Consider the following 21,679-nt stretch of genomic DNA (forward strand, 5'->3'; position numbering starts at 1 on the left):
ATTGTAGGGCACGATTCAATGTATAATTTTTGGAAAAATTTTTAACTATATTATGTCCTGAACAGTCTAATGCTGATAAGAAGATTAACCGCTTGCCTGATTATCCCGAGTTATCTCGGGTTCGTATATATTGTAGTTAATTATTATCTTGAGAAAACTCGGGCGAAGCAGAATTTGTTACTACGATTTCTTTTATCACGGTTTTACTCGGTCTGGAGGAAATGAAAGGAAATATTCAGCTTTGATTAACAGTTTGCCAAATTTTGTTGGTTGCGCGGTACTTTTGGAGGGACTGGTCGCATGTTTCCCTATTGTATAGTATATGTTGGCTTGTGGATTAGTAATGTATAAAGAAGGACACATGCGTTGGAAAAAAATAAAATAATGGCGATGACGGAAGATAGCGAAAGCGATGATTTTTCAGATAGTGATTATGAAAATGTGGGGGAAAAAAATCGAAAAAAAATATATATATAATCCAACGAGACAGTGTACTCTGTGCTCCCATGGAAGAGATTCCAGCGGTAAGCCAGTAAGAAAAGAGACCAGATACCAGTGTAGAACGTCAGGTACCACTCTGTGCTGTCCCTTATTTCAAAAACTATTATACAAAGATTAATATTTAACTTTTTTCGTTTGCCTGAGATAACTCGGGATAGTAAACTAATATTAAAAATAAATGCTTTTACAACTTCAAAAAATTAAAAAATTCAACTTAAAACCTACATATTTTGATTTGTTTCGTTTCATTGTATTTAATAATAAAATAAAAAAATGTGATGATTTTTTGCAATTTTTTTCAAAAAAATTTGTAAGGGAAGCGGTTAATTCAGAGATTCCTCAAGTTGATGAAAATGGAATGTTGTCTAACCAAAGCCAAACAGAAATTCTTCTACAAGCTCTGCTTGTCTCCATTGAAGCAAATGAGAACAGAAGAGCTGTAATAGTTTTATCTCATGCGGGATCAGAGTGGTTGTATATTCTTAAATCTATCTTGAACCAAACCGGAGCGACGGCTCAATGAAGTGAAAATTTAATACATTGTGTTTGATGGTATCAGCTCCAGAAAGCAACATAAATGCTACAAAGTATCGAATCCAAGTTCTCGACCAGCAAGTTATTTGTTCCTAGTACTCAAAAAGGACCTTGAATAGTTGAATAACAGGATAAAGACATCTGTCTTACTGATGTAGGAAAAGAATCGTTACCTATAGAACTTTTGATTGGAGATGACTATGCTGAAAATCCTTATACTAGGAATGTTTTCCACTTCTTATCTGGTCTTGTTGCAGTACACACCCTACGCGGCTGGATTGTTATGGGCAAGATAAACAACTGCATTTCATCAAAGTATTTCATCTTTGATAATCAGTATGCTAATCCACAGCACTACTTTACAGAATTTGTGGAAATTAGATGCTTCAGGCATAACTGATCCCAGTAAACACTGGTCTAGTGCAGAACTGGACATGGTTGTATTGGATCACTTTCATACGACAAAAAAATGATGGTATATGAAGTCAGTTTACCATGGGTCGATGAATGAGAGAATTTACAAGACAATACTGCTGAAAAGAGATTGCTCTCAACCACAAAGAAACATAGATTATAAGAAAGATCTGAGGACTATAATGCGTTTATCCAAGACTGGTTAGAATAAGGAGTAGTTGAAGATGTGTCAAATAATGAAACGGGAGAAAATGCACTATCTTTCACATAGAACATTTTCAACAAAAATTCCTTGACACCGGTTAGACAAGTATTTGACACATTGTGTAAAATGAAAATATTTTCTTCCCTAAATGACTGTTTAGAAAACTGGCCAAATCTTCTACAGTTGCTTCCAGCAATACTGCTTAAATTTAGAGAGAAGAGGGTAGACTTTACTTCAGGTATAAGAAAACGATCTTGCAGATATCTGTGAATCCAGAGGACACAGATTTTCTAAGATTTCTCTAGTGGAAGGGTGCTGAACAATCAGAGATAAAAGACTTTTGTCACTGCCATATGCTATTCAGACTAAAGCTCTCAGTGACCAGCTCTCAGTGACCAGACAGAATTTGCTATCTGTTGATCAAAAGGAATTCCATTCGATAGGAATTAAGTGCCCTTTCACCCTTCTTCCAAAGTTATACTTACAAAAGATCTAGAATTAAAAAAAAAATGAGTTGGGATACTGAACTCCCAGATGATTTTAATAAGAAGGGTTTTAAAATTGGTGAATGATGTACCGTTACTGTCTTTGGTGAAGATTCCTAGACCTGTAATATTAGATTATGCTGTTGTATAACCTGCCCACTTTCTCCGATGCCTCAAAGAATTCATACACAGCTGTAGCTTATTTGAAAAGCAAAAATGAGCAGCAAGTAAAAGTGCAGCTTCTTCAAGCAAAGTCCAGAGTAGCTCCATTAACAAAATGCAGAGTTCCCAGATTTGAGTTAGTACCCTGCTTCATTGGAGGCAGATAAGCTCCATTTGTGGGGGGAGGGTTGAAATTTCTAAACAGTACTATTGGGCTGATTCTACAACAGTCCTCTATTGGATTAAGAATGATGAGACTTGGGGAACATTCATAAACTATAGGGATAAGGAAAAGAAATACAAAACTGAAAAGAATTGAAGACTTGCACAGTGTTCAAGAAGCCAAAAATCCAGCAGATTTACTCCCTAAAAGAATTTACTCTCCTCAGAAAAAGGTGTTCTGTTAGAAAATTAATAGAATCCAAATAGTAAGGAGGTGCACACTTGTTGGCACTGGCTGAAGATAAGTGGCCTACATCAAATCCACTTGAAAATGACTACTATGACAGTTAAACTAGATTAGTGAGAGTTCCCAGTCTTAACTCTAGCCAATTAGGTTTTTCAGACTTCAAATATATTCACCCCAATACGATGTATTAACACATCAGTTGCTTCATTGAATGAAAAACAAAAGTGGCAACATTACAAAAGGAACTATTACATAAATACTGCTCCCTCCTACTCAACTGGGGAAAAAAAATCTTACCTGCCAAAACCACAATTAACAAACAAATGTACTTGAAACAAGTTTGAAGCACATACTATTATCAGAGTTTTGAAATCTAACACATGAACCAAAGTGCTCATAAAGGGGTACAGAAAAGTCTGTTAGTTGTGCTTCACATTTGAAATCTATATTACAATGCCTTTTCAAGTTCTGAGGGGGCTGTCATAAAGCACTTATGAAGACTTAATGATAACTAAAGAAAAGCACTTATTACTGAAATAAAGCCAGAAATTACAGCAAATGAAAGATTTAATCCCCATTTCCATTAGTGAAGTTGAATGCATTCCATATGTGGTTTCCCAATGAGCAAATGAATAAATTTTGATTGACATCTGTGATGCGGTGAAAGAAGATGGACCATAGAAGGTAGAACTGTGTTTAACTTCTATCTGTATACATGTGGAAGCATAGGAATGATGTGGTGAAAAAGGATATCAGATATTAGGGAACAGATATCAACAAGAAATAATGGCAACAAAAATATGCTTCAAGGAATGGATACATTTCTAAAAATTACCTGTTCTAGAAATTCAGAAATACAAAATTTATATCAAGAGGTTTGTGTATTGAAGAAGGCAGTAGTCAATTGAATATATTTTAAAAAAAGGCAACTGTATTTAAAATGTTAGCTCATATAGAAAGTGATCAGAGTTAAAAAATACCGACATAAAAATCAAAATTCACATTCATGAATTAGCAAAATTCGGCCTGACAAGTGTTTTTCAGTTGCAGTTCTGCATTTACTTTCACTTTTAAAGGAGGAGGGAGTACCTTCTCACCATCTTAAACTAGTCTACCATTAGCAGATTTTTTTGCAGCAGGCAAAAAATTCATGTTTTAGAAATTTAATTCAATAGCTTTTTATATACTTTTATTTCATTAAACAAAGTAACTTTTTAGTTTGCACACGTTTATAAATAATTTTTTTTAAGAATTCTTAAACCAACTTCAATATGGACTAAAAATGAACAATAAAAAATTTTAATTAATTTTTTTAGGTGATGACCCATTTAAAACAAGAGACTAAAACCTTTCGTTTTAAAATTTATTTATTTAGTCATCTAAGCAAACCAAATTTAAATATCTTGTATGTTATGTGTCAGTAGCATGGAGAAAAAATTAATAGTGTGGGTAGAGGTTAGGGTCATGAGTTCAGATTCCAAGCTAATTTTTTTCTATCTTTTATTCACAACTTCTTCTATTCTGTGTTCCCACTGATGTATGCTATTGTCTAATAATTCACTTATGTTTATAGTTTTAGTAATCTATTTTAATTTTACCTGTAAGAATTTATTAACATTTTTATACTTATAACAGAAATTTAAAGCATATTATCTGCTTTTCTTTTACTGTTATATGAAAGTACATATACATGAGGCAGTCAAGAAGTTGCTGTAATTTTGTTGTAACTCTTTATAACCACAATATAGGCACATATTTAGTTAAATGACTGCAAATAGGCTCCTTCAGAATGCACGCACTTGCTCCACCACTCCTGCCATTGCTGGAAGCAAAGATGAAAATCCTGCTGTGGTAACTTAACTTCCAAAGTTCAGCCATCATGTTGGTTATGATGACTATGAGAACAGGTTCAGCAGCCACGGGACATTGCACTGACATGTTCCATCTTTAAATCATCTGACAGGATTGCATAAATGGCTCCATGAAAGATCCCCACTTCCTGTGCTGATTCGTCAATGGTCATTCTTCGGTCTGATAGGGTTAACTGTTTTACTTGCTTGACCATACCTTCCGTTTCTGAAGGTTGAAGGTCTTCCACTGCAGCTCTTGTCTTCCAATGATTCCTATCCACTCCGAAATCTTCAAAAAACACTCGTAAAGGGCTGTTTTCCTCAGACAATCTTCACTGAAAATTGTTTGCAATGTCTCTGAAGCAGATTTCCCTGATCTGGATGAACTTGGTGTTTGCCCTTTGCTCGAACTTCAATATTGCACTAACTGATCACCACATACACTGCCTGTTATGAATTCTGTTAGTAAATAAATATAGTGCTAATAAAATAGTAAATTGAGTATTTGTGTGAGGATAAAGAGTTAGTACAAAATTCTAAAAAATTTCTAACTGCCCATCATATGTGCAATGATGTTGGAATCTTTTATTTATATTATAGATAAGGGTTTTTTTTAAATCACCACAAAAACATCAGTGAAAAATTATTACGAACAATGTCTTACAGAACATTACAAAAAAATATTTTTATGCAAAAGAAAGGAATTATGAATTTCAAAATACATCAAACGAAACTTCTAATGATATACCTAACTATGACATAGGAAAACTCAAAATTATGGTATAATTCTGAAGTACTATATGCTAAAATTTTCTGTTAGATATTCTAACTTATATGAAAATTAGGTTGTCGTCTGCAAGTTAAATATAGCTTATTTTTTTAATATACAATGATCCAGACAACTGAACATACTCAAAAGCACAGCAAATTCTGTGGAGTTATTATGTTCTTGTTGCAACTCCTATATATTTTTAAAGTACCAACAAGTCTTAAACTACTGAAATGATAGACATTTTGTTTGTTTCACATTGATAGAATGTTTCAATTATATATTCACAAATATTTAAAACTACCAGAAACACAGAGAAAATTTTTAAAGTAACTTTACAAATAAGCTTTTAAATGCCCACAGAGATTAATAATGTCCATTAAAAGCTTACAAATCTAAAATTTTCTAACCTGCTTTACCACTAATTTCACAATTCACAAGCAGGATAAAAGTTAGAGAAAGGTTTAACACAAATATCTAAAGAATACCCTGTTAAATAATCTAAGTTAAATACAGGGATATCTGGAGACAGTAAATGCAGATGATCTCCAAACTTACATAAATGCAGATTCACGACAATAACAGGAATGGTTGTAGATTAAGAATACAATTCCCCCAACAAAGCAATGCACACAAACTGCATTAGTGAAAATGAAGCTTTTAGAAGCTACAACTGCAGATATAGTATCTGTGTAAGAAGTAAACAAGTCAGCCATAGGAACAATTTTAGCCAGCACAGTATTAACAGAAAATAAGAAAGCAAAAAGTTGTTCACAAAATGTGAACAACACCAGTTACAGAAAAATGAAAAAAATTCTTGTTATTTTGAATTGATGAAGGGCAAATGAAAACAAATATCAAGCTATATAGAAAGCAATTTTTAAGGAAATTAGGTCATTTATGAAGAATTTAAATCATACATTCTGAAAAGAAGCTTACACGCTTCAAAAGTAGATAGATGATAGTCTAAAAGTTGGTATGGCAAGTTTTGGTTTGAGACAAGGAATGGCATTCACATTATCAATACACAGGAAAGTTGCTAGGGCTGCTATGCTAGTGGTTTAAAAATTTGCTCAAAAGACCTAGAAATTTCTTCGGAAAGAATACTGCCAGCAATAACTCTTTTAATTGTAACAAAGCTGATGTTCAGGAAAAGATAAGCATGAGAATCTGCAGAACAAGAATGATAAAATGTTTGCATTCATATCTCAACCACAAGAGACTAATACTCCTCTTTGCAGCTGATGCAAATAGAGATCTGAACCTAAAATTACTATTAGTTTATCATTCTCAAAACTCTAAAGCTTTAAAAAAGCATAATGTTATTAAATCAAGCCTACCTTTCTTGTGGAGAAAGAACAAATAAGTTCGGGTTACTCAATAAATTTTTGGAGTGATTTTGTCTCCTTTCCCTAAGAGATATCTAGAAAGATTGGTGTTTGAAGCACCAATGCCCCATCACAATTTCTTGCTTCAGCGAACACAGACAGGTAATTGATAATTTCAAGAAATTCTACACAACACACTTCAGAAGAGGTTTTGAAGTTTTTCAATTTTCAACAGACATAAAAAGAAGAGAATTCTGGTAGGAATAATTCAATATTGTCGAAGGTTCAGAAGGCATAATACACAAGGCACTGATGTGTTAACATATTTTGAGGTAACTCGGAAAAGCCTCAGTTCAGCTTGCTGGAGACTGGCCTGCCCACATCCATGGTTATCATGACAGTGTAATGGCAAAGATTGCTTCCACAATAATGGACCAGGATTTGGATAAGCTTTTAAAAGAATAATAAGATTTGTTAATAGTTGAAGAATTGCAAACCTCCTTTTAGCAGGAACAGCTACAGATAGAAATTTCATATGACAGGAAGAAGGAGAACTTAAGAAGGCTATTCTACAACAGTCAAGGATTTCCTGGAGAAATGGGAAGCATCCAAGTTGCAGCTAACCACTGGCATTCCAATGGAGGTAAAATGAACAGAGAAGCAAATATATTTAATTATGATGGCATGCATTACTTTATCCATTTTTCTTCAGAACTATCCTGAAAAAAAAAAAAATGAAACTATTTTAGACAACTTCTCGAAACCTAGACCCCTTAAAAAATCAAAGATGGACATTATGGAAAATCAAAGATAGCTGAATGGGGAGTCAATGGAAGAAAAGGAAGTGGCCTTCAGTGGGAGAATGGCAAGACTCAGATTAAAATGAATTTAAAAATCTGAGATAGTCAAAATATATATAATAATAAAATATATATAAAGATATATAAATAATAAAAATATTTATATATATAAATGTATAAAAAATTTTTATACATTAGTATAAATTCTTAGCTTTTTCAACAATGACAGAAAATTCAAAGAGTTATTAATGCTATCTGAACTTTTTTCTATGATGTCTGACAATTCTAGCACAAGCTTGGAAACAAATAAAACTCATTCCAATAATTCCTAAAATTCAATGCCAGAATGGTCTTCATTATATGAGATGCCATATGTACAATGCTTACTAGATGAGATACTAGTGTTTATTAGGCAAAGCACCATCTTGTTTAAAAAAATTAATACTTACAATATTAAATAAATAAGTAAGTTGTATTTCATAAACTTGACGTCCCTTTGGAATAACATCTCTTGCTTTTAAGGGATTAATTCGGTATTCAGAAGGCCTAATAATAAAAATAGATTATTTGTTTTAAACTTTGACAAAAATATATAATAAACAAAATTATAATTCTTCAGATTCCAATTTAAGAACAGAAATCTGAAATAAAAATCTTTCTTCCAATACCCAATCAAAAAATAAATTTGATTATTTTAATAAGGAGAAATACTTATTCATAATTACAAGCACTCAGCATTAACAACATATGTTTACTATATTTCAGCTACATGATGGATTGAACCATTCAAATACGTAATTATACTGTACAGACATTAGGTATTTTGAAAGCAGGCAAGATGAAAAATGAGCAACACCTTCACTGGGAATGGAACCACGGACCTCTGGAATACCGGCCCAGCATGCAGAACCACTACACCACAAAGGCATGCCAAGAAGGTGGGAGAAATAACCTTATATACTCCCTCTTTTAAAGGGCGACTGGGTTTTTTAGGGGACCCAATTGCCAAATTCTGGGTGTGGAGAATACTCATCCAACACCCTTTTAGTTCGGGAGCTACTGTAGACATTAAATGATTTGGAAGCATGCAAGATGAAAAATGAGCAACGCTTTCGCCGGAATTGAACCACGGACCTCTGGAATCCCGGCCCAGCGTGCAGAACCACTACACCACCAAAGCATGCCAAGTAGGTGGGAGAAATACCTTATAATACTAATAGTGGAATGAAAATGAAGCAGTTTATACTGCATGTAATGAGACCACCTTCTTCTAGTTACTTTAATGAGAATTTTGAAACTGCTTTACTTTCATTAAGATTGTAATGTTTGGCATTAAATCATTTACAGAAAGCCTCAAAGTGTTTTCCACATTTGATTGTCAGTCATAACTAATTTACTTTTAATGATTTCCATTAATGAAAATGCTACGATTTATTGCTCCAAAACAACAGATAAAACTCTTCAGCAACTTTTCTCACTTCAGCAAAATGTTTAAATGGCAACAAATATCAGAAGTTAATTATATAGGAAGATATGGGAGTGACCACTAAATTTCGCATAAACCCTCATGACTGTATGAAGGCTAGCCTTCATACAGTTATGAGATTTGTTTGTCTCTCAGTATATATTAGTTTATAATTTAAAATATTTTGCTTTCTTACTTTCTTTAATGATGTAAATATTATTTTAATGAATGGAAGTTTACTACAACAGAGATTAAAATAACAAATTATACAAATTTAACTATTAAAAGTGGCTTCAATACAGTTCTTCATGAGCAGATCCAAAAACCCAGGCCACTCAGAGGGTTAAACAATTGGCTTTAAGATCAATAAGATCCACTTGTTTGTTTCAGGAAATCATCACGATTCTAACTACTTACCAGAATCATCGACAAAGCATCAAGATTTCTACCTCAGTAAGTGAAAAGGACTTAGAAATACAAATATGCAGTCTCCTTTAGCAAAATTCCAAAGCAAGAGTTAAATGATCAATAATCTGATCTTCTTAGTATATTCTCTAAAGTTCTCATTATGTTCAAGAGATTCACTATGTTCCTCTATATAAAGAAATTGACATTCTGTAAGTGGAACATGAATAGTTAAAATTTCATTTTGAATGCTACCCTAGTACCAAATGGCATGATAGGAAACAATTTATTCTGGCCCCAGAGTTTCAAATTTAAATCATTGAGGTGGCTGGTAACTTCAAGGAAAAATACTAAATGAAATAAGTCCTGCTTTTCTATGAATGACTTCTCACAAAAATCACATCCATGAGGTTTTCTCCTGTGTGAGTATGCATATGTTCTCTAAAACTATTCACTATCAAATGCACTGGCAAAGCTGAGATAAAAATAAAGGTGGGTAAAAAAATGAAGCAGGAAATATTTAAAATAATGTAATAAAGTATGAAATGAGATAAAAAAAATAATTCAGAAGGGGCAATTTTGAGATCTAATTAAGGTTTGAATATGACTTTTATATTGCTAGCATAGCTCTGCACATTGATGCAACATAAAATGATCAATAAAGAGCACTTTTTTTTTTTTTAAATTTTAAGAAAATGTGCAACTTCTGAGCAGTATTTACACATAGCAAAATTTTATTTGATAATGCTTTTATTTCATAAATACATAAATACAGGAATTTTTAAGGAAAAATAAAAAAAAAAAAAAGCATTTATTTATCACTTGGCTGTGTAAAAATTTAATTCATCTGCAATTCTAATCTTGCTTTTCAAAAACATCTTGAAAATATGCAAAAGAACACACCTAATTCTCCAACATGTTATGCTTTCCTAGGTCTTTAATTAATGAGAATGACATTTTACACTTCTCAGCTAGCTCAATGCTCGAGTTTCCACCAATAGTTTTGCAGTTTATACAAAGCATAAATTTTGAGTTTCATTAACTTCTCTCACTGCACAGAAAATTAACCCTCTAGTGATGTGAGTTTTGGGATCTATCATGAAGACCTGCATTTAAACAGCAATTATTAGCTAAATTTGTATATTTACTTATTTTAGTCTCTATTTTCATAAACTTACATTCATTAAGATCTCATTTACATTATTAAAAGAAGTAAGAAAGCAAAATAGTTTATTACAAGCTAATATATATCAAGTGACCAAAAAATCTCATGATCGGATAAAGTCTGTCACGCTGTTCAGAAAGTTAACGCTAGATGAAAATTAAGGTTTTGTTTATATGATTATGCGATGGCTATTTGCCTAACAGGAACAATGGTTTTGAGGAGAGCTTACTATGGGGAACCAGCTGATATCTATGCTACACCTGAGGAAAACCACAAAAATGCCCATGTAGGCGCCACCTCATTTATCTGGAATCTAACAAAGATCTAACTATTATTTTTCAACAACTTTACGACTCAATTGCTGGTGGGTGTAGCAAAATATCAAGGTTTCTTTATTCATTTCTTACTGCTTGTGATTGACATTTTCACACTACAAGTATATTTGTCCACTCAATATATACTCATACTTTATCACTGGTTACTTTTATGCATACAAAAACTATACAAAATCAGTTTACAATTAACAGCACATATAATCAAGATGACTGAATATTTACACCACAAACAAGATTTTCTTCTTGAATTGAACACTCAGGCTCCACATATTAACTGTTTGATCAAGTCTTGATTCTAAAGCATCATTTGCATTCTTTTGATGAATACAACAGTATATTTTGAGGCATTTACAGAGTTTTGTCTTCTCATTACACTATGAATGCACTATTTTCTCACAAAAGCTCACAAATCATTGCCAGATACTTTTTATTCTTCAGTTCACAATGTTCTATGTTTGGTCAAATGGTTCCTGTAACAATTTCCCAGAATTTCAATGATTTGCTTCAAATAAAGAAAACGTTCCATCAGTAAATTATGTCACAGTAAATCGAGAATAAACAGTGCGAAATCCCTTTACTAGAAGTTAGACCATTGATATTTAGGCTACCAAGAAAATTCCATTCAACTTAATAAACTTCAATGAACTGTTATAGTACCATTTTCACACAGAATTATAAATACTTATTTTAAAGACAGTAGCACCATAAATTAGGGAACTGCATTTACAATTTTGTTTTTCCTACATTTTAATTTAAACCTTTTCTCAGAATTTGCTTAAAAACAAAAAGTAAGAAACTGAATACAAAATTTTGCAGTTTTTCAAATGAGTCAAATCTCTTAGTATTCATAATATTTATCATAATATGGTTGGCAAGTGTTAAAACCTGCTAAATACTAGTAATTTGACTTGTGTTAAAAGTCTGGCAAACTTGTCGGCTGCATGGACGTTTTTATGTTCCCCATGGTTTACATGGATACAAACCAGTTTCCCTTAGAAAGTCTACCACAAAGGCCTCCTTCTCCTCAGGAAGGAAGCCCTAATACGCTTGGTGGTAATCAACAATGCAAACTATCATAAATAAATAAAAGTTATTAAAAACAGCGATGAACTCCAAAAAATAAAATACAGACAATTTTAATGTATTGCAAGTGCATAAAACTGTTACTAATCCACTGACAAATTTCAAGTCAAGCATTTAAAGATGACACATGCTGCAATGAATAACTGAATAGAATTTAATTTTATAAATGCTTAAAACATAAACAAATTTTAAGGCATAGACACAATCCATTCAATGGGTTTCCTACATTATATGCACAAATGAAAGGATTTTGATGTTTTTGCAGTAAAAATAAAGAGATTTTCTTTTAACCTCTAAGTTTACAGTATGTGAATAGGTTAACTTCGTATATTATTGATAAATCTGCTTTATTTATTTATTTTTTTTTCCCTAGCTACAAAAAGAGATTATGCAAGTTCATGAGCATATGCACGCATAGAAAAATCATCATATGAACTAAGTGTAGAAAAACATACAGCCAAACTTTGCAGATTGATTCATGAAATGTTATATATACTTTAATTAAAAGATTAAAATTACCTGAGAACCAGAACATGTGATTTTAAAGAAGCTACTGGTAATAATTCTTCATGTATGAGAGAAGAAGTTATTTCAACTCGATGGATACCATCAGCTGCATGCTATAAAATACAACAGTATACATAAGAATAGTATATACTTGATGGTATGGAATATGATAAAATAGAAAATTTGAAGGAAAAAAAAGCATCCTGTTTTACATACACTAAAAAAACTTTTAAAGTATGAAGTCTAAAATTTGGACACCAAATATTCAATAAAATATAATACCTGGGCCTGCAGACTAACTACCAGTTAAAAAAAAAAAAATTTCCCCCTAACAATGTCTAAAAATAGAGAATACTTACGAAAAGTACATCTGCCATAAAAGTAATTTTCTTCCAAATAACTGAGTTTTCTGCATTTCAGTTTCAAGCATGACCTAAGGGCCAATGACAATACATTGACTGAGGTTGTACTGAAACTACCCATGAAAACACTTTCGGTTCTCAAGTGGTTCTGCAAAAATAGCATATTTTCATCTGACCTAAACAAATAAATCTCAAGATATATTTATTTCGAGTGAGATGCTTCTCACATTGGTTGTCTTTTGTTGGTATAATAGTGGAGAAGGAAGAAAGAATTAGATTTGAAGGAATTTATTCAACTAACACAGTTGTATCTGTTTTATTCTTTCCCTGAAATTAAACATTCATCATTCAGCCAATGGATATTAGAATTTTGCCTGCACTGAGCTCCAGATATATAAAGTAGCTTTTAAAAAAACGATACAATAGTAAGACCATCCAAGAATACTAGAAATACTTTAATATTATAAAACCTGTTGTGCAGGACATTGCAAAATCAAGAGAAGCTGTATCCATCAATATTTTTTTTAAATGCTCAGCCAGCTACCAAATTTCATGATGAAGTCACGAATCTGATGACTTTTGGATATCAAAAGCAAAAGCAAAACTTTCTGATTATTGGAATAATAAGAAAATGCTAAATGAAGATGATTGTGGGGACAATGCCTCTATCATCAGTTAAGTAACAGAACAGTGGATACCTGTAATATGGTTTTAAATTCAGAAAATATTTCCAATTCAGCTTAAGTCGCTTTTTAATTTTCATTCTGCTGATACAGAAAAAATTCTTCTTTATGCAAAATACCTCTTTCTTAAAGAAATAATAAAAATATCTTTATATGTCAGCTTATTGTTTAAACTTACTATTTAAAATTCAGAAATTTCTGAAATCCAGAATTGTTCCAAGTCACAAAGATTTCAGATCTTGGACTTTATATTAACTTAAGTTTAAGTTGTTACTGCAGTGTATCGCACACTGATTCTTTTATGTTAGAACGCAACACATACTAAAATTTATCAATAAGCATAACTTGGCAATTTTTATACTTGTGGATATCATTGCTGTGATTCTGTTCCATGGTTTCAATTTATTATAAACTGTGTAACTTATTCCTTCCGATATTAGTGACATACAGCAATCAGACACACAGTGGCTACATCTTGCACAAAGTATTCAGACTACATCTCTGACAGTTAGATATTATTTGAACATTGATATTTTTTAATTATCCACCATAATGAGGAGATCAAAGGAGCAATAAACACAGAAATGAAGCATTAAAAACTGTGATACTGTTCAGAACCAATCAGGTTTTGAGAGGAAGGATGCATCAGATTGTTCATTCATCAAGCATGAAATGAATAATGGAAATATATCAGGTCATTTGGAAACATCTTTTTTAATGATAAATACATATGAATCAGTACAAAAGCATAAGAAACTGTCATTGAATCACATTTTATTCTATGACTTTTTGTCACCTCTAAGACAGCTGCAAAATTCCTTTTTTAAAAAGTCATTATGTTTATTCATAAACAAGTTTCTAACAAGCTGTTTGACAATCTCCAAAGAAATAAAGTCTAGGCCATTCAGAGAATTCTAAAGTGCCCTTAAGAGATGAAAATCTAAAACGGCAAGATCTAGTGAATATGGCAGGTGACACAAAACACATCAGCCATACTCAATAAATTTTTGTCTGACATTCTTCAAAATGTGGGGCTGAACATCATGCTGGAAGAAAGCACCTGAAAGACTGGTTAGTTCTGGGCACACTGTGTTTACAGCTATCACTTGGAAACACTATTTTTTGAAACTCATTATCTAATTTCCTTGCAACAATTCATTATATACAACTGCTAGTAGTACTATTACATGCAAAGAATTACTTCTTGGGGTCACTCAAGGTTTTTCTTGTAACATTATTATACTGCATGGGCGTATCTTCCAGTAATGAGCAATTTCAAAAAACGTTCTTCTTTACATTTTTGAGTGAAAAATCACATGCTAAAACTTGAGTGACCACATTCTGCTCTCTTAAAGCAAAGAGTACCAATATATCATCGCAGCTTGCATACCCAATCCTCTTCAAATGATCATGCACTGTAAACTATCAAACAAAATCAATTTTGGAAAATTGATTTTGTTTGATAGTTCCTGAACTATATGGCTTCAGCGACAGATTCTTTTTAATACCACCATGTTTACTTTTCTTATAAGAAATCTTGGTCCTCCTTTTAACAGATTGTCCACAGTAGGACATCATCTTCGAGGTTGAAATTTCCATGCTTTAAATTCTTAAACCATGTTTGAATTGTGTCATCAGAAAAGCACTTTTTCCATGCATAGCATAAATTTTAAAAGTAGTCAGACTAACCTTTTTTTTTTTTTTTTAATAAAAGAGTACAATATGCCAAAAATGAACATTTGAGTTCACTGTTCTTAGTACTGCACTCAAACAAAAATTACGCCACAACACAATAAAATACTACAAGGTGAGCAGAAAAGACAATATTTAAACATTCACTTTAATCAAAGTCACTTTGTATCAGCAGCAATACAATAATTCAAAAGGCTCATAGGTAGTAGACCACAGTTTGAATTGCCATGACGTTTAGCAAAAATGCATTTTTTGATGTGTCTAACTTGTAACACATAGCACAGGTGATATATTGCAATGACTCTTCTATGCAAATGACACCATACTAGATATTCCATGTGCAAGGAGACTGAAAACTGTTAACACAAATGAGATCAAGGAAAGGTTACATCCACAACAGTGAATGGTCAAAGCAATGTAATTGAAACCATATAATATGTGATTCATCCTAAAAATGTATGAAGATGATCTTGATTGCTACCAGCATTTTGCTGAAGAGCGGCTAACCAAGTTTTAAGAGGACCCACAGTTGGAAAAAATTGAAAAAGATAAATTTTATTCTCTTAATATGAACACCTTACAGGACATGAAGAATGTGATTGCTGAAGAGTTTACTGCTATTCCTCATGAACCGTGTGTAAATGTTCAATTGCGATTACAGACCTGTTTTGATAGTGATAGTATGCAAGTTGATCACTCAATGGAAAACTGATATCAGTGGCAATGATTGCTAATGGTACATAATAAGCCATTTATTTTCTTATCATGCCAAATCTGCTAGAAGTTACAGTGCAATCAAATTACTCATGGGCCATCCTGCAAATTGTGTGTGTGTGTTGGTATATACCAAAATCTGGCAGCTGGAAGAAAAATCCACTTTGACAGTACATAATAACAATAAGAAAAATGCAAAAACCGAGACCAAGCAGAATAACTCAAGTGCAACCAAAAGAACCAGATCACACTAAAACTTAGTGAAGTGGCTTCCTATAGACTATGAAGGAAACCCTAAAGTAGCATAATCAGCAATCAGGCAAACTAAGACATCCAGAAAAAGAGAGCCATCAAACTAAATCTCAATGAAAATGGGGTGCCAGAACAGATTATGAAATAATGAGGCTGTAATCCATACACACTGAAGACACATTGCATTATGACCTTCTGTTCAATATGAAGTAGGACCACATTTCACTCTCAAGCACCCAGCGAGGCATTGACTCTCAACCCACTCTCTCAAACACCCAGGGAGGCATTGACTTGACAATACATAGTCTGAGGTATCTGGTACTAGGCATTCACCACTGGCACTAAGCACTGTTCCTACAATTCCTGCACATTGCATGGAACACAAATTTGATTTTCCAGGTGAAACCACAAATGTTCAGTTGGATTAATGTTAGGTGAATTCGTAGGCCAAGACATGACTTAAAATTCCTCTCAATGTTCCAGGAACCTCTACCTGATGATTTGGTACTTATGACATAGTTCATTATCTTGTTAGTAAATGCCATCACCTACCAGGAACACTGTTGCCATGAAGGAGCGCACATGGCCTGCATTGATGTTCACGCAGTGCAACCACATTAAGGATTGTTATTTGGAAATGGTGGGGTAGGTCTTAAAAAACAAAAGAGCCATTGCATTAATACCATTCCATATAACCTTCTATATAACAATCCTTGATTGTTATATGGAAATGATGGGTCCTCATGAAAACATTGCTAACCATAATACCACTGCCTTCGCCTTGTAACTGGCCAACTGTTCACCCGGGTGCCATAGTGTCAATTGGAATCTGATATATTCGTCCATCAATGTAACTGACCAGAAAACATGCTTCATCAAGCCAAGGGACTTTTTCCATTCTTTTATTTTCCCATGTCCTTGCACTGAAGGCACTGTCAGAGATGACATGCCATCAGCACAGGGACACAATTCAGGCATCTGTGTACGCCTATATATGCAGCAGCATATACTGCACTGTGTGTTGAGAACACCATCTAGGTTGCCACTGTTGTAGCTGCTGGTGATTTTGGCTTCGTAGCCCTTCAGTCATGACAAACAATGTGCAATAGCCTTTATTCTCCTCTGAAATCAATGCACCATGGCTGACAAACTGCTGGTAGGTGACTTTCTATTTCACCATCCATGCAGCACTTTTGATAAGTAATCACAACATGTGCAGTCAGCTACCAAATGTGCTGTTTCTGAAACTGACATTTCCAGATGCCAAGCCGTAATGATTTTACCTTTTTTGAAATGTGATAAAGCAGCTACTTATACCAATATATTGGTCATGTGGAAAAACAGAGCATGGGTGCTTTATGCATTCTAGCATCAGCCACATATGTATCATGGTTTTGTCTCTGGGTGAGCTCAATGCTCTCGGTGAGGAGTGGTATTAAAGCAAAGGCTCTTCAATATACTTGTGTTTACCAGCCACGTCAGCAAGTGGTGAATAGCCTGATGTCTTGTACTATCTGACAGGATAGCTTTGCATAATAACAAGCTACAAACTCCCTCTTGTAACCCTGGTGTTATGCGACCCATGCCTAGGATGAATAACACTGTGGTTATAGTGTCTTAATGCAGCCTCTAGAATGCCTTGCAACTTCTACAGTATTTTGACTTACCCAGCAACAGATAATACCAGGCGGATCTTTTTATCCTGTGCATTCTTTTCTAGTTTAAACGTGGCTTAAAATGACAATATGTAACTAGAAATGCTGCTTTTGAGGTAGGCCTTTTTTCTTAAAACAAGAAAAATCCAGAGGAAATCAACTGGAGCAGAAATGAATTCCTTAACTACGTGAAGTAGAAATGACCTCTACTCAAATTACTCAATCAACAACTGGAGAAGGTCAGAAAACTATTAAAAGCATAACTGTCTCTCTAGATAAAATCAAAATCAAAAAGAGAATGTCTGGTACGGGAAAAAAAAAAAAAAAAAAAAAAAAAACCAGACAACTGAAAATTCCCAAAGGTACTTGGGTAGTAAGGAAGGTGAAAAAAGGGTAATCTCAAAGGATGGATTAGAATACAGCCCTGAAGACTGCTAAAAGAGACAGACGAAGGTTATACCTTCAAGGAGGTCCTTAGGGTGGTCAAGATGGCTGTATTCATTAAGGGACATCCTGAAAAACATTTATCGGAGGAACAGGCTACTAACCTTAACTTCTGATAATGTTGACTACTTTAGGCATTCTCAATACTAATGAGTTACACCTGAGCTCTATTAAAGGGCTGTTAGACTTTATAACAAAGTAGGTGACCTAAACCAAATAGAGCTAGGAAGCACGGGATTTGGTGCGTTTGGCACAAAATGCTATTTAGCAGAGATGTCTTATACCTGACCAGTTCAACATCAAGAAAAAGTAAGCAGTGCTGTCTTGCATGGTGCAGCTGTCGCTGAAGCTGGACAGTGTCTGATTGGAGAAATGTGATCTTCAGCAATAAATCATGTTCTCTCAATGATGATGACTGCCAGATACTTATCTGGAAACGGAGAGGTGAGTGGTCAAACGTACCATTTGTTACCGAGTGGCACACAACCAGAAACTTAATTGAATCCATGCCCAACTGAGTATTGGTTTGTACAGCTAGTATAGCTTTACTAACTACTGATTGTCACATTCTTTGTACCACTACTCATAAATAAAATGCATCTTTGTTCCCACTTATTGATCATTTGTTTGTTTACTTGAACACTGTGCTACTGGCAACGTTTGTTGATGTGACTCAATTCTTTCTGGGTGCATATGTTTTTGCAACAGAGTATTTGATAATTATAGTTCATAATTTAAAAAGGTTCATAGCAAAAAGTAAGAACTATTGCTATTTTTACAAAAAACTGTGTTTCTCGAGTGTTTTTCAAAAACAATAAATAAATTGAAATTACATATTTTAAACTTTTTCTGTGTGCCTCATGCCCAAAATTCACATTACGACCTATAGTGTTTTGATAGTAGTGAATTTAGTAACTATCAAAAATTGATGAAAAACTTCAAAATTTCACAATTTTCAAAACTTTGAGTGCAACGTGTGAACATAAAATATAATTTTATTTGAATTTGTTCACCCATTTTGCTTAGCTAGGCAACAGACCACTTTTCCTGGTTGTAGAGATAGAAAAATTTAAAGAAGTTTTTTCAGCCCATCCAACTGTAAACATATTCTGCACTTTATTTCATAAATTCACAAGCTGTTAAATTTTGATAAAAATATTACACATTATAAAACTACCATGTAAAATATTTGACACTGAAAAATACATGGCTTTCCATAAATCACAGCTTGGCTGATAAATTCAAAAGTTATAACATATATTAAACATGGAATATTAACTGTAAATGAAAGACTAGAAAAGCATGAGGGTATGAGCTTGGAAACAAAGCACTTTAATTATAAGAATTAGTATTAAAGAGAGATATAAATTATTGGAATGCTATTAAAATGAAAACAGACATTCTCTTATTTAACCTACATTACAGCATTATACCATTTTTTAAATGTTTGCTTCAATCCTCATAACTCAAATAATTGAATAATCATAATTAACACACTCACAACTTATAGGTAACAACTTAATACATTAGATTTAACTATTAACTTTTCCTTTTTTACACTGTAAAATGAAACTGATAACAACAAAAATTTTTCAAGCAGTAATTAAAATGCTTATATGAGCATGCTGCATACTATATGCAACTAAAAGTATCTTTAAATCAACTACAGTTGTGTATCAATACAGAAAATGACAAATACAAATGGAAAAGCAACTTAAATGTAATTTTAAAATTATCACAAAATAAATACACACATATTTTTACTAAAAACACAAAAACTTTATACCATTGTCAAACTTGATGTATCTGGAATAAGGCCTTTGAAAGAAACATTATAATTGATTTTCACAGAATCCAGACAATTCCACCAGGGCATCAAAACTAATTCCAAAACAAGCTTTTCCTACAAAAAGAGACATTTTGATGAAAAGTAACAGAATATGAATTTTTATTCAGTACTGACAAGCACAGATTTTTTCTTATATATAACATTACAATATGGAAAATTTTAAAATAAAATGTGGAACAAAATATATTTGCTTAGTAAAACACTACAACACAGAAAATGCTGAAAGCAGGATACATATATTTTAGGCCTAAGAAGCTGCCAAATTTAATATGAATGTAAACTACAAGAGGAGTTTATAACATGTTTTTGGCAATAAAAGCTCTTTTAATATATGGCCATTTTATGTATGTAACACTCCACTGTTTATAACACTGCTAATATTTAAAGGTGAATTTTTCAACCAGTGTGAATGTAAAAGCCCCAAATTTGAATCAAATTCAAAACCTACTACAAGGAAACACATGGTGATACACTATGCAGATTTGAATGTTAATTTTACCCTAAAAGTGAAACTTAATTGATGAACAAATGACCTTTTTGCAATACACTGTCCTCCAAAAGTTAAGGAGCAGCATGTTTTCCAAATCTTACCATTACAAAAATGTCAGTAATGTTTCAATTAACAGTTCATATGCATGACAATAATGAAATATACACAAAAACAATAGTTATCACTTTTATTTTATAGAAATGAATATTTGTATAGGAGTTGGAGAAAAAATGTAAAAATTGTAATTTTTGTTCCCAGGTGTTGATCTATAGTTATTACAGTTTCATGGACAACATCCGGGAGAGTCTATCAATGTCCAGAAGTCGTTTCCCTTATTCTTTGAGGTCACGGGCGATCGGATGGATGGAAACGGGGATGTGACAAGCTGATGCTGCTAGATACCTCAATGTCTCCGACTATGGAATCCATTTGAATCCAAGAATTCTGTATCTAGAAGACATGTTTCGGGCAGGCCTCGAGTTACACAACCCTTGCAGGAGACTGTTATTTAGGCTCAAAGCTGGCTTATTTCGCTTAAAGGAGAAGTAACATTACTGCGCCTCAGCTCATGGTAGATCATTTAGTGGCAACAGCAACAAGAAACTCAGCTAATAAAGTGTGCAGAAACCCGCACACTTTATTATTTTATTGCCGTAAAAAATACTATCAGTATGCTTTATTACTCTTTACAAAGCAGCAGAATATTAACTATTTAGTTAGCTAAACCTTTGCATATTCTGTAGACCAATGATCACCAACTGGTGGTCCGCACAAAATTTTTGATGATCCACAGAAAATTTGAGACATTATTTATATTTTTATCAAGATTCAGTTTAAAATATAATGAGTAACAAAAACAATTTCAGGATATGGAACATAGTTTTTTTTTTTTAATTCTAGCTACTACTTTTAGAAAAATTTCTTCTGAATTTAGCGACTTTTGCAGGTGTATATAACGACATTTGAAAGTGAGAGTTGGCGTCCATGGATATGCAGCTGTTATCAATAATAGCACTTTGTTCTTTCCTTTTGAATTACGGACATATGGTGGTCATTAATAACATAGTATTTCTCGCTGTCAATAGGCATCTTGATGGATTTTTATAAGAAATACCTGCATT

At 33.1% G+C, this 21,679-nt stretch overlaps 1 protein-coding gene across 1 annotated transcript in view; it reads right to left on the minus strand.

Annotated features, from left to right (window-relative positions):
* TppII (Tripeptidyl-peptidase II) overlaps positions 1 to 21,679 on the minus strand; it is a 313,141-nt gene that overhangs the window by 85,562 nt on the left and 205,900 nt on the right. The window contains exons 19-21 of the mRNA XM_085809472.1: positions 20,006 to 20,122; positions 12,430 to 12,530; positions 7,907 to 8,003 (exon numbers count right to left, since the gene is read on the minus strand). Coding sequence (XP_085665598.1) covers positions 7,907 to 8,003; positions 12,430 to 12,530; positions 20,006 to 20,122 — 315 coding nt within the window. The remainder of the gene's footprint in view (positions 1 to 7,906; positions 8,004 to 12,429; positions 12,531 to 20,005; positions 20,123 to 21,679) is intronic.

This window comes from Stegodyphus dumicola, chromosome X2 (genome assembly GCF_044657685.1).
Source record: "Stegodyphus dumicola isolate Sdum_Otavi_A_Nest chromosome X2, ASM4465768v1".
NCBI classification, from domain to species: domain Eukaryota; kingdom Metazoa; phylum Arthropoda; class Arachnida; order Araneae; family Eresidae; genus Stegodyphus; species Stegodyphus dumicola.